The sequence below is a fragment of the Elephas maximus genome, chromosome 8 (genome assembly GCF_024166365.1).
Source record: "Elephas maximus indicus isolate mEleMax1 chromosome 8, mEleMax1 primary haplotype, whole genome shotgun sequence".
NCBI lineage: Eukaryota > Metazoa > Chordata > Mammalia > Proboscidea > Elephantidae > Elephas > Elephas maximus.
In genome coordinates, this window is record NC_064826.1 from 91,646,588 (window position 1) to 91,660,467 (window position 13,880).

The window sequence follows — 13,880 nt, forward strand, 5'->3', positions numbered from 1 at the left end:
CTGCACTTTGGTTTGATGATTTAGGCCTTAAATGCCAGTATTCAGCCGATTCTAATCAGTAGCTGCAGAATCGTTTAGCTCTTGCCTTCTTTTATGCCTTGCTTGGCAACTTCAAGGATGCTTATTAAGTTTAGAAGTCCAAGGACAGGGAAAATAAAGGTGGCACATCTTCTCAAGTCCCTCTTTCAGCACTGCTCTCCCCCAAGAAGTTTTTTTTTTTAAATGTTCTTTAAGTGAAAGCTTACAAATCAAGTCAGTTTCTCATACAAAAACTTACATACACCTTGCTATGTACACCTAGCTGCTCTCCCCCTAATGAGACAGCACAGTCCTCCTCTCCACCCTGTATTCTCTGTGTCCATTCAGCCAGCTCCTGTCCCCCTCTGCCTTCTCATCTCACGTCCAGACAGGAGTTTCCCACATAGTCTCATGTGTCTACTTGAGCCAAGAAGCTTGCTCCTTACCAGTATCATTTTCTGCCCCTATAGTCCAGTCCAATCCCTGTCTGAAGAGTTGGCTTCAGGAATGGTTCCAGTTTCGGGCTAACAGAAAGTCCGGAAACCATGAGTCTGGTCGTTTTATGAGAATTCGAGGTCTGTATCCCACTGTTCTGCTGTTCCATCAGAGATTTTCTGTTGTGTTCCTTGTCAGGGCAGTCATCTGTGGTAGCTGGGCACCATCTAGTTCCTCTGCTCTCAGGCTGGTGTAGTCTCTGGTTTATGTGGCCCTTTCTGTCTCTTGTGCTCATATTTACCTCGTGTGTTTGATGTTCTTCATTCTCCTTTGCTCCAGATGGGTTGAGACCAATTGATGCATCTTAGATGGCTGCTTGCTAACGTTTAAAACCCCAGACACCGCTCACCAAAGTGGGATGCAGAACGGTTTCTTAATATATTTTGTTACGTTGATTGACCTAGACACCCGCTGAAACCATGGTCCCCAGACCCCTGTCCCTGCTACTCTGGCCTTCGAAGCATTTGATTGTATTCAGGAAACTGCTTTGGGTTTAGTTCAGCTATGTTGACCTCTCCTGTACTGTGTGTTGTCTTTCCCTCCACCTAAAATAGTTCTTGTCTACTATCTAATTAGTGAATACCCCTCTTCCTCCCTCCCTCCCCACTCTCGTAACCATCAAAGAATATTTTCTTCTGTGTTTAAATTTTTTCTTCAGTTCATATAATAGTGGTCTCATACGATATTTGTCCTTTTGCAGCTGACTAATTTCACTCAGTGTAATACCTTCCAGATTCCTCCATGTTATGAGATGTTTCACTGTTTCTTCGTTGTTCTTAATCATTTTGTGGTATTCCATTATGTGAATATACCATAATTTATCCATTCATCCATTGATGGGCACCTTGGTTGCTTCCATTTTTCTGCTGTTGTAAACAGTGCTGCAATGAATGTGGGTGTGCATATATGTTTGTGCAGAGGCTCTTATTTCCCTAGGATATATTCCAAGGAGTGGGATTGCTGGATCGTTCTATTTCTAGCTTTTTAAGGAAGTACAAAATTGATTTTCAAAGTGGTTGTACCATTTTACATTCCCACCAGCAACATATAAGTAATCTGGTCTCTCCACAACCTCTCCAACATTGATTATTTTGTGTTTTTTGGATTAATGCCAGCCTCATTGGAGTGAGATGGAGTCTCATTGTAGTTTTGATCTGCATTTCTCTAATGGCTAACGATCGTGAGCATTTCCTCACGTATCTGTTAGCCGCCTGAATGTCGTCTTTAGTGAAGTGTCTGTTATATCCTTTGCCCATTTTTTAATTGGGTTATTTGTCTTTTTGTGGTTGAGCTTTTGCAGTATCATGTAGATTTTAGAGATTAGATGCCGATCGGATTTGTTTCAGCCAAAGACTTTTTCCCAGTCTCTAGGTAATCTTTTTATTCGTTTGGTGAAGCCTTTGGATGAACTTAAGCGTTTGATTTTTAGGAGTTCCCAGTTATCTAGTTTTTCTTCTGCATTGTTAGTAATGTTTTGTATACTGTTTATGCCATGTATTAGGGCTGCTAACATTGTCCCTATTTTTTCTTCCATGATCTTTATTGTTTTAGATTTTATATTTAGGTCTTTGATCCATTTTGAGTTCATTTTTGCGCATGGTATGAGGCATGGGTCTTGTTTCATTTTTTTGCAGATGGATATCCAGTTATGCCAGCACCATTTGTTAAAGAGACTGTCTTTCCCCCATTTAACAGATTTTAGGCCTTTCAAATATCCGCTGCTTGTATGTGGATAGATTTATGTCTGGATTCTCAATTCTGTCCCATTGGTCTGTGTATCTGTTGTACCAGCACCGGGCTGTTTTGACGACTGTGGTGATATAATATGTTCTAAAATTAGGTAGTGTGAGGCCTCCCACTTTGTTCTTTTTCAGTAATGCTTTACTCATCTGGGGCCTTTGTCCCTTCCACATGAAGTTGGTGATTTGTTTCTCCATCTCATTCAAAAATGTCATTGGAATTTGCATTGGGATTGCATTGTATCTGTAGATCACTTTGGGTAGGATAGACATTTTTACAATGTTGAGTCTCCCTATCCATGAGCAAGTTGTGCTTTTCCACTTCTGTAGGTCTCTTTTGGTTTCTTGCAGTAGTGTCTTGTACCTCAAGAAGTTTTTAAAATTCCAGGCAAAGGATTGTTAGTCGATCCCTGTTAGTTGGATGCTGCTTAAGAGTGTTTTCTCCAGTTTTGGTCCATATTTCACCGTGTTTGCTGTAGTCTGTTTGCAGAGTATAGATAGCTACTTTGTTGTTTTCATTTGAGATGAGTTGCCCCTCCACCCCCCGCTTTCTTTTTCTTTTTTCATTTTAATGGATTTCAAGAAAGAGAAGTAAACGTTTTTGTCACCTTTTTTTTTAAAGATGCATTTAATACAGGTTGAAAAGCGGTGTTAAAATCATGTATTTCATTTAGGAGATTCAATACTTGAATAAGTAGCCATGTCAAAAACTTACTGCCAATTCATGTAAAGTCCTGCATGAGGCACAATTGTAGTCGGATACATTTGGTGCAGCAAGTTTCACATCACGAGAAAGGGAAGAGAGCCTCTGAAGGAACACATAGTTACTGGAACCAGAGAGCTGCCAGAATCTGAGGCATCTTGCAGGGACTGATTTCTCCGCTCCCCTTCTTGTTAGCCATTGTCCCTCATGGTGCTTCTGCTTCTCTGCACATCAGCTCCAAGAGCTCCACGTGAACTGCTTTCCTCTGCTTGCCTGTAGTTTCTCTTCCCTCCCAAGTTCAGCTTACACGTGACCCGTCACGGACACCGCAGTCTCTGTCTTACCTGCATGTGACCTTTCTGCTTCATTCAGCTCTTTACTGCTAACCGATGTAGTCTCTCACTGTTTCTAGTCATATTTCCAAGAAAAACTGACTGGCCTAGCCCATCTTTGAGTGCCACTTCTGATTTGTCCCAGTAAATTTACTGCCTTTGGACCAGATGTCTAGCACTGCTTAGGCGGCTTAGAGATGTCAGGGAAAGGGCAGTGGGGCAGCCGGGAAACATGGTATCCATCATGGGCGCCTAAGCATCAAGGACAGTCCCCCTTGGCAGGTGAGAGAGAGGGCAGGACAGAGCTGAATACGTATTCTCTTCTTCAAATACTGCTTTATTTTTTGTGCATGTGGTGAAATAAATGTAACAAAATATTTGCCATTTCAAGCATTTTTATGAATGCAATTCGGTGACATGAGTTACGTTCCTCTAGTTGTGTAGCCATTACCACTACCCATTTCCAATTTTTTTCATCATCCTTATTAGAACCAGTTTATTCTTAAAGAAGGACTTTAAGTAAATACTAAATAGTGCAGATGGACTATTGTAGGAGACGAGCTGAGTGTCAAAATTGACTACAAAATTTCACCCTGGTTTTGATGCTTTTTTGTATTTGCCTGGTGACTTTAATAGCATGGTGTGGCAGAAGACCACTGAACTAGAAATCAGGAGTCCTAAATTCTAGACCTGTGTTTGTTGTTCTGAAAACCTTCCCTTTCCTAATTAGATAGCTTTTTAAAAGGTTGGTGGGGTGGAATAGCTTCTAAGGTTCCATCTAGCTGTAAAATCTTGTGACTCAAAATGTACTATACTAAGCTGGGAAAGGTGCTTTAGCAACAAGGTGGTCAGAATCCAAAGTTGTTATAACGTGAAATTGTAAGTGTAGGTTAATGCAGAATATTAGGTACAAGAGAATGGTTGTTTGGACCGACATGTACTTGAGAAAAAGATACAGGGGTTTTATAGTGGATTTTACCCTCCTCGTTTGAGCTTATTTAAAGATGGGATGATAGATGGTCTTCATAACCTGATATAAGTCAGATATTACAGTTGCAAGCTCTTTTCCCAACTTAAGTTGAATATAAGTAGTGTACTGTATTACTGTAAGTGTAATATTGGAGTTGAAATGCTTTTGGTCTTCTGTGCCTTTTTAAAAAAATCATAGATACTCAGTATAAGTAACTTGAGTTCTTTTGCTTTTTTAGGATTTAAGTGCCCTGTATGCTCAAAATTTGTACCCTCAGATGAAATGGATTTACATCTTGTCATGTGTTTAACAAAGCCAAGAATAACCTATAATGGTAAGTGCTTTGCTTTAAAATAATATTTTCAGTTAGAATTACCTTACGTTTCATGGATTTCATATTTCAAGTAAAATTTGAAAGGCAGGAAGGACCTTATTTTTCTCTGTCTTTACTAGTCCATTAAAGCAGTGGTTCTTAAAGTTTTTGGTATCCAGACCCCTTTACACTCTTAAAAATTATTGAAGACTTCAAAAGCTGTTGATATTTACCAGGTGTAGGAGTTGAAAACTGAGAAAAAATTTAAATTTTTATTTATTAATTCATTTAAGCATAACAATAATAAATGCATTATAAGTTGACAATTTTAAAATGAAAAACTACATTTTCTTAGACAAATCTAATGAGAGGAGTGACCCTGTTTTACATTTTTACCAAGTCTTTAATATCTGGCTTAATAGATGACAGAGAATTCTCACATCTGCTTCTGCACTTAGTCTGTTCTGATAGGACATGTTATGTATCCTCTGGAAAACTCTATTGTGTACTTGAGAGAATGGGAATAAAAAAGACTGATGTCTTAGTATTGTTAGGAAACGGTTTTACCTTGTAAAACTAAAAGAGTCTCAAAGACTCTCCCTTTTCCTTTACTCCACAAGATTCCTCAGACCACAGTTTGAGGACTGCTGCATAGAAATAAAATCTCTTTTAGGTCAGGCCTATGTAAAAAGTAATGTTAAGAATGGCCATTATTAAAAGTAAGCATACATGGAGGAAATGGCAACTTCTTCTTTTTGCTTAGGCGTATCTAGTAAAGGAAAGATACATTTAAGAGTAGAGAGGACAAAAATTTATTTAATACATAAAGGAAGTAAAGGCATAAGAGGAAACAAAGGCATAAAGAGAGACCAGAACCTTTCCCTGCTATGCATATCTGCCTCTATCTCCTTTCCATAGACAGATAAAATATTTCAATCCATGAGCCCTGAAACTAACTGCCTGTGCCATTGGTTCCTGACCAAACAAACCCAAACCAAACTCATTGCCAGGTATTGTGTTAGGAACTAGGGTTGAAATAGAGGTGACGATCACAGCCTCCTGATAGCCACTGATTTCTCCGATTTATTAACTAAAGGCGTTAAATAAAAAATGTAAATGTCGCGCTTTGTTAACTTAATATGAGATTTCTCCTCAAGTAATAAAAAAGTGTTGGGAGGGGTAGACTTTAACATTGAAATGGGCATGTTACTGCCATAGGGTTTTTTGCAGATTTATTTAAGAGTTACTCTCTCTGTCTCTCTCTCAAAAAAAGAGATAGTGCCTTGTCGTAGCCTGACAGCACTTTTCCTCCATTCATTTGCTGATGAATATCTGAAAGTGGCTTTTAGTAATTACTTAGAATAATAAATGTACCTGTTGACTAGATCCAAAGCTTTTGCATTTTAGAATTGAATTGGCTATTTTGTGTAATCTGGTTGAAATTTATTTACTCAAGAAACAAAAAGCTTTCTCATTCAACTTCAGAATTGAAGGCTAAAAGCTTTTGGATGTTTGGGCTTGTCCTTCATACTTGTTCCATTATCTTATCATTACCCCCCATAATAATTTATGTCTAATGTAAGTGTCTTCAAAATAAATATCCCTATATCTTGAGCCTCTGGCTTTGAATTTAAAAAGCACAAGTATATTTCTTTTTACCATATACTGTGTTCTAGAATATAGTCTCTTTAAGTGCTGTGGTATTTCCAGTTTTTTGTTTCCTGATTTAACTCTGCTCGAGTCATTAAACTTTTCTACTAGATCGCTTATTTGGTGTCATAAAGAACTAATATGTTACCTCCTGCTTGGGGATTCAGGTTTTACATATGTGACAGTATTTCAATTCAGAAATTAGTAAAGTTTATGCAAAAAGTAAAGAGCAAAAACAACTTCTTCCTAAAAATTATATATAGTTTTTGACATATTAAAACTTTTAGCTGTTGGATGGTGCCCAAATATGTGGAACAGAAGAAGAAAAGAGCTTTGACTAGACTGATAGGGAACGTTAGACAGAGGTGGCAGATTGGCAGTGGGTTTCTCTGTCACAGGCTGGGGGAATTCCAACACCACCCTGTTTTGAAGGCAGAGTTCCCAAAACGTCATCTCTATGAAAATTGGCTTCGTTAATGCCCTAAGCAAGGCAACTGTGGGATTGTTGTAATTTTGAAAAAAGTGAGCCAGAGAACGTGAAACGGACCTTTTTTAGTCACCTGGATTGGGGCAGATTAACCAGTAAGCACAATATGTAGCAGCTTACAGTAAGCCAGGTATGCACGGCCTTATTTGTACTTACTTACTAATCTCTGGTGCACAATTTCACCAGGGTTTCACAACATCAGTGCCTACCTTGCTTATTGGGTAATTCATCCCTGCCTGGGCTCCCCACAACATCCTGTTTGAATTCTTAAAAGTTGATTTCAGAGGGAGATACGTAGCAGAGAGAGTGGACCTTTTGCAGCCTTTCTTAAAGAAGTTAGATCTGAAATTTTTTAATTCATTTCTTACTGTATTAATTTAAGTGCCTGTAAACATTCACAGTTAGCAAGGAGAACAATTGGGCTTGTTTTTCAGACTGGATATATTTACAGGCAAACTCCAGAGTAGGGATGAGGTATAGAAATTTGTATATAAGTTGGTGATTTGGAGTTTCATATGTATTCTCACAGAGATCATATTGTAAATGTTGGTTTGGTTTCCAGACTAGCCCACAACTTTCTTCTATTTTTAAAAATTCATAATATATCTGAACTAGTGTTAATAGTTTCCCTGATCCCAAGCCCTAGAGCCTAAAGAAGAAAAGTGGCTGGCTAGGTGGACACTCTCAGGATTAAGCAGCTGGTCCAGCAGAAGTTCAGGTAGGAGGCCCAGGGCAATCATGGATTCTGAATAATGTAGGTGGGTGGTGTCTATTGCAGGTGGTATTTTGGCAGGATGGAAAAAAATTCACAATGCCACAGCGAGTGTTCACTCATATAGACGGCCCTTAGGTCCGGGACTACCTGTTTGATGTACTTTTTCTCTCTTGCATGTGCCTCATTGTCTAGCTTATGGACCTGGTAATTTGTTGTGTAGTCTCTGAGCCTAATATAAATGTTATGAGCATAGATACTCTCTTTATTTCCTTGTTTCTCATCTTCTAAAATGTTTCAGAACAAGCCAAAATAATGAATTAAATATTGTTAGTAAGTTCTTAGTCCTGATCGTATTGGTCTTTAAACTACATTGGATCGTAGTGTGTTTTGCAGCATATAAAGTTGTTTTCGTTTTGGACTTCTGTGATTGAGAGCAGTCAGATTGATATTTAAGAAAGCTTTGTTTTACTTGTAGTTGGTGCTGTGTATGCACATGGAGGAGGTGCAGCTTGAAGTAAGGTTGTCTTCCGAGAGGTAAACTATATAAACGCAGGTAGTGGATCAAGCAGAGATGTTCAGGATAGCTCATAGAGTCAGAAGACTGCGCTATGGCCAGAGCAAGATGTGACTATTAACTCAGTTAAAGTAGACATTTGAAGAAAGGTTGAGTCAGTTGGCAGGGAACTTGTTCTGTGTTGAATGAGGAGAAAAGGATCCCAGCTGTTACGCTGCCCGTGGTAGAGCGAACCTCGCGCTCTCCCCAGACGTTGCACATAGGATTGCTTCCGGCAGTCAGAGTCTTGCTTCTGGTGTGCAGCCTTCTAATGGTCTGGTTTCCCATACAGTGTATTTGCAGGAAAAAGCATACTTTCTCCCCCTGTAGATACTGTCTGGCCTGCAAGGTGGTTGTCGTTCTCATTTTAAATTAAAAATTTGCTTCTGCCTTATATACTATATTTTCTTGGTTTTAAGGTTTTTCTCTCCAGATTTTAATCTTTCTCTGAATTAAGGTGATTTCTGAAAATTGGTGTGTGTTGTATGATTGGGGTAATAAAAAAAAATTAATCACCTGCCAAGCACTAAGCAGCTCATTAAATGGTAGTTATCATTGTCTGGGAGTCTCCGGGTGGTGTAAATGGTTAACATGTTCAGCTGCTAACCAAGTCCACCCAGAGATGCCTCAGAAGAAAGGATTGGCAGTCTACTTCTGAAAAATCAGCCATTGAAAACCTGTGAAGTGCAGTACTCTGATACATATGGGGTTGCCATGAGTTGGAACTGACTGGATGACAACTGGTTATCATTGCCTGAGCGTGTGTGAACTTTGCCTTCTATGGAAGGTTTCTGTTATCTGGTTTGACATCTCTGCTCATTTATTTGCATTGCTGGTTTCTGTGGTTGAGTTTTAACTTAAATTTTAGATCCCTAATTGTAGTTTTAAGTGACTTCATAAAGATTATGTTATGGGGTAGCATTGACTTGAAAGTTTTTTTTTTACACTACAGATTAACTGCCGTACCCTGCAGTGAAGTTAAAGGCAGTAGAAACTGTTAAATCTCTTATACCATATTATAGAAATTTCCCAAAGCAGATGGTATCCTCGGAGTGCTTGACAGAAACAAAAGCAAAACTGTTCTAAAACCCACATGATAGAAAAAAATACAATCTCTATTAAAGGGGAACTCATGATAAAAAATATAAAATTTACAAGGAGTGAGAGTCAGTGGGTATTAGAATTACCACCCCCAAGAACTTTAAAAATGACTCTAAATATATTTATTTTCAAATATTAAAATGGTAAAAGGATGAATAGGAAACAAAGAAAAAATAAGACCATTAATAAACAGGTAGATTTGAAAAAGATACAAGTTGCAATTTTAGGCATTAGTCATTAAAATCAAAATCCTCAATGGATAGGTGAAGCAGCAGATTAGATAGAGCTGAGGGAGAACTAGTGAAGTATAAGATGGATCTGAGGAAATTACAGAGTATAACAGAAGAGAAAGAAATACATGGATTTGGAAAATATGGGAGAGAGGTACATGGCATGGAGCTTGGACAAGAGTTTCTACCACTATACATATAATAATCTTAGAAAAAGAGAGGGAATTGGGGAGAGGCAGTTTTTGAAGAGAAATGACAGAGAGCCTGCTAGAACTGCTGCGAGGCAGGAATTCCCAGATTGAAGGAACACAATGATCCTGAGAAGTAAAAATAAAAATTAACCTGTACCTAGAGACACCATAAACCAAAACCAAACCAAAGAGAAAAACATTAAAGTAACCTAAAAAATAGTATTTCACTCTGTTCCACTTGTGTTAACATTTCTAAAATGCTTTTTATTCTGTGGAGTAATTTGAAATTTAGAGTGTGTTTACTTTATAAAGACAATGGGTAGGACATGACCAGATAAAAGACTTTACCATAGTTTATAACTCACTGTCTCGTCCAGTTACCAAAATTGCAAGCCTCTTTTGTATGACACTAAATTGAATTTTACTGCCCTTCTGTTAATATAGCTGCCCCAGAGTAGCACCAGTTTGCATTAAAAAATGTCATAAAGTACAGCAGTTGGGAATACAAACTTCAGCTTCAGATTTCTGAGTTCAGATCCCTGTTTGTCACTTAATAGCTGCATAATCTGTTTTCTCTTCTGTAAAAATGAGACAAGAAATGGTATACAGCTCCATAGAGTTATTGTGAGAATCGAATGAGAAATCATGCATAGTTCTTTATAATGCTAAACAAACAATAGCTGTTGTTACTAGTAAGAAGTAATTGTCTTTGACTTTGAGAGATAAACATATAGTAGGTGTCAAATTGTTTAACATGCCAACAAATCTAAAATTATTTTGATATTTTATTTAAGAAGCCTATAGTTGTTTGATAGTCGTTTGAGGAGCCCTGGTGGCACAGTAGATGAAGTGCTAGGCTGCTAACCGAAAGATCAGTGGTTCAGAGGTACCAGCCACTCCGCTGGGGGGAAAAATGTGGCAGCCTGCTCCTGTGAAGAACAGCCTTGGAAACCCTATGGGGCAGTTCTGCTGTGTCCAGTAGGGTGGTTATGAGTCAGAATCAACTTGATGGCTTTTTTTTTTCTTTAATATATTTGTTTAATCCCAAATTAGAAATCTGAAAGTATTGCACACCGGTGCTAGTTCTGTAATACATGAGAGGGCAGGGTAGGAGGATAATTCGAAAATTACCTGCTCTCATATGGCATGACAATGTAAAGCTGCAGTTTAATGGAAAAATATTTTCCTACTTCTTATGAGCAACATGATGGTTTAAATGTCATAACAGGTGAATTGTTTACTGGAATTCTAGCAGAAATTAATCTTTGTAGAAGTATACATAGATCTTTTTGTGTTCTGTATAAAAACAGAAATGTAAAAAGCTGGCTATACATTAATAAGTATGTTTATCTTAGGGTACATTATTTCCTTGTGGCTTATTATAAAGAAGGTGCATAGAATAGAAATTGAAAAATACTTAGTTCCATGAGAGGGGAGAAAGTTCTGGTAGATCTCTTAAGGCATGAAATATGGTTCAGATTCCACTTCTGATTCCATTAGTGAAATTCGAGAAGGAAGATCATATCCTTTTTTCCATATGATCCTTGTCTCCTCATTTCACAGATCTTTATATAAACCTTGCCTTTTTGTGTGTTCTCCTTAACCGTCTTTCACTTTCATAATGTTGATTTTTGTGTCATTTCAACATTCTAAATAAGCTTTCTTGAGTTTAAAAAGAAACCAGAAGAATGAAAATACAAAGCAGAGACCCTTAAAAAGACTTGGAGTAAAAGAAACCCAAGTGAAACAACGTAGCTGTCCTCAAAGGGAAAATTTTTTTTCTCTTTTCTTTTCTGGTCGTAGTTCTTATTTTAGTCAAGATTGGTATCGACGAACTCTTTAATTTTATAGGCATTGTAATGCCAATGTTAATAAAGTGCATTTTCAAATTTATCTCATTTCTGTTTCCTGTGTTAAGACGCACATGTAGAGCTCATTTCTCATCTGTCAACAGTTTTTCCCTTTCACAAAATTATTTTTTATATATGTACACAGTGGAAGATAAATCAGTCTTTATTTAGACATATAACCTAGGTCTTGAAAGGATTAAGAGAGGGCATGCTTAGGAATAACAACTAAGCAGGTGTAGCTGGGGACAAGGCAGAACGAGAAGAGAGAAATAGAGGTAAAAAGGGAAGTGGTTGCTGGAATTGGAGAGGGAAGAGTCACAGGTGACTGGAGGGTTGGCGTTGAGTGACTCAGTTCCGGGAAAAAGAGATTATAAGAGAATACCTAGCTGCTCTAAACAGTATTTCAGGGATATTGATGACAATATGAAAGTAGTGAAATTTCATTTTTAGGATTTTTTTTCAAAAGCGAGGAGTAAGGATTTTGCAAAGGAGCACTGAGTATTTTGTTGAGCTCAGGAAGGACTTTAGAAAGAATTATTAAAGAAATAGCTTATGAATACCTCAAAGTGAAAGTAGTAATCCAAATTTTTTAGTGACCATTTATCGTATTTTTTTAACACTGTTTTCCCCTTTAGGTCCCCTTTACCTTGATTATTCATTACTCTGCCCCGAGAATTTCCCTCAGAGCTGGCCCTGCCAGTCACTGAGTGGTTTGGTTTCGGGGAAGACAACACAACGTAGCTCTGCCTTTTAGGGGAGTTGTATTTAAGTCTTAACATCTTAATACTGTATATCAGTAACATAACAATAAGTGTAATAAAAATATTGTAATAATGCCATTCCTTTGCCATCTAAACATTGATACTGTGTTTATGATTTGCCTAATTTCTTCCATTTTCCACTAGATTGTTTTTGAGATCTCGAGGCTTCTTGAATTAGCACCTCCTAGATTATTGTTACTTGTATCTCCTTTTATCTTAATCCATTTAAACTATTCCTTAGCATGCGCCTCAATTCTAAAGCTTTTCCTTTTAATACTTTTGGGATGAGGGACCTTTATATTAAAGAGAAATCTTTGGTACACAGCTCCTAGATCTTGGTTTGTTGATACCATTCTCCAGTAAAAGGAACCTGGGCTCCTTGGAAAAATGTCTAATTCGGTGCCTTTGAGTTGAGTTGGTTCCAACACACAGCGACCCTGAGTACAATAGTCATGCTCATGATCTTTGCAATTTGAGGAAGGCAGCTCTTCTCAGTCACATTTTGAATTTTTTTTCATATTTATTTAATTTGCTTTTGGCGATACTTGCCTTACGGCAATTTTTGGTTTTGTGTATGTCACAGGTGTGTTATTTGCACAAATATTTATGACTTATTTTCTTTTGGATTTCATCTCCCCCCCCCCCACCATGTCCCTTTTAATGTTTTTAACCTTATTTCCTACTTTATGTGATATTATTTTGATTTATACTTATCAAAAACTGTGAAGGGTCTGAGATTTTACCCTACTTGTAAGCTGACAAATGAGTCTGCCAGTTGCATAAGTTATGGTAGTAGACGTAAGATCCCTAAATCAGATATAGAGGAATTTATTACTCATAGCAGTGGCCAGGGTAACAGCATTTTTTGTGCCAGAGCGATGTGAGGAGGGCCAGGTGACACTGGCACACTGAGTTGCATTACAGAAGAGGAACCCTGAGCATAGAGAGCCTGAATCTTTTATTTTAGGAAGTAAACACACCTGCCCATTCCTCTGGAGGGGAAAAATCTGTCTTCCAAGGCTGTTCACTATATAAACATCCTTGAAAAGGCAGTCTGAAACAAAGGTAGTGCTTCTCCTTGCAAGGCACATAGAAATTTGAGAGACCCATGGAGAATTGTGTCCCAACAATGATTTCTTTTTATTTGCATTTGTCTGCTATCTTTGCTCATCCCTTTCTTTTCTTTTAATTAACTTTAATTTTATTGTTTAATAGGTAATACATTTGCATGATTTAGTCACCCTTTCCAGAGATAGCCAATACTACCAGTTTCTTGTGAAGCCTTCCAGAGATATTTAATACATATACAAACAAATGTATTCATACATATGTTCTTATCTCATGCTTTTTACACAAGGATACCATAGTGTACACAGTTGTGAACCTTAAGTGTTTTTTCTACTATATGCTAAGCGGTTGTTCCAAACGAGCTTTATTATTATTCTTTACAATCACTTCATATTTCATAGGTGGATAAACAATAATTTATTAACCAGTCCCTCGTTGATGGATGTTTACGTTGTTTCTTGTATTTTGTATGCATATGAGTATGTCTTTGGGATGAATTCCTCAGAGTAGCCTTACTTGGCTACGGATGTATGTACATGTTTTTTTGATAATTATTTGCTAGTTTCCTGCCCAAAGATGCTGTTCCCATTTTAATTCCTATCTGTAGTCTATGATAGTGCTGGTTTATATCCTAACCAACAAAACACATTATCATGCTTTTTGATCTTTGTAAACCTGACAAATAAAAAAAGCTTTTTAGTGTA

General features: G+C 37.6%; 1 protein-coding gene across 1 annotated transcript in view; it reads left to right on the forward strand.

Moving 5' to 3' along the window:
* Nucleotides 1–13,880, forward strand: part of ZNRF2 (zinc and ring finger 2) — a 127,755-nt gene that overhangs the window by 59,802 nt on the left and 54,073 nt on the right. Inside the window, exon 2 of the mRNA XM_049894050.1 lies at nucleotides 4,496–4,591. Within this exon, the coding sequence (XP_049750007.1) occupies nucleotides 4,496–4,591 (96 nt within the window). The remainder of the gene's footprint in view (nucleotides 1–4,495; nucleotides 4,592–13,880) is intronic.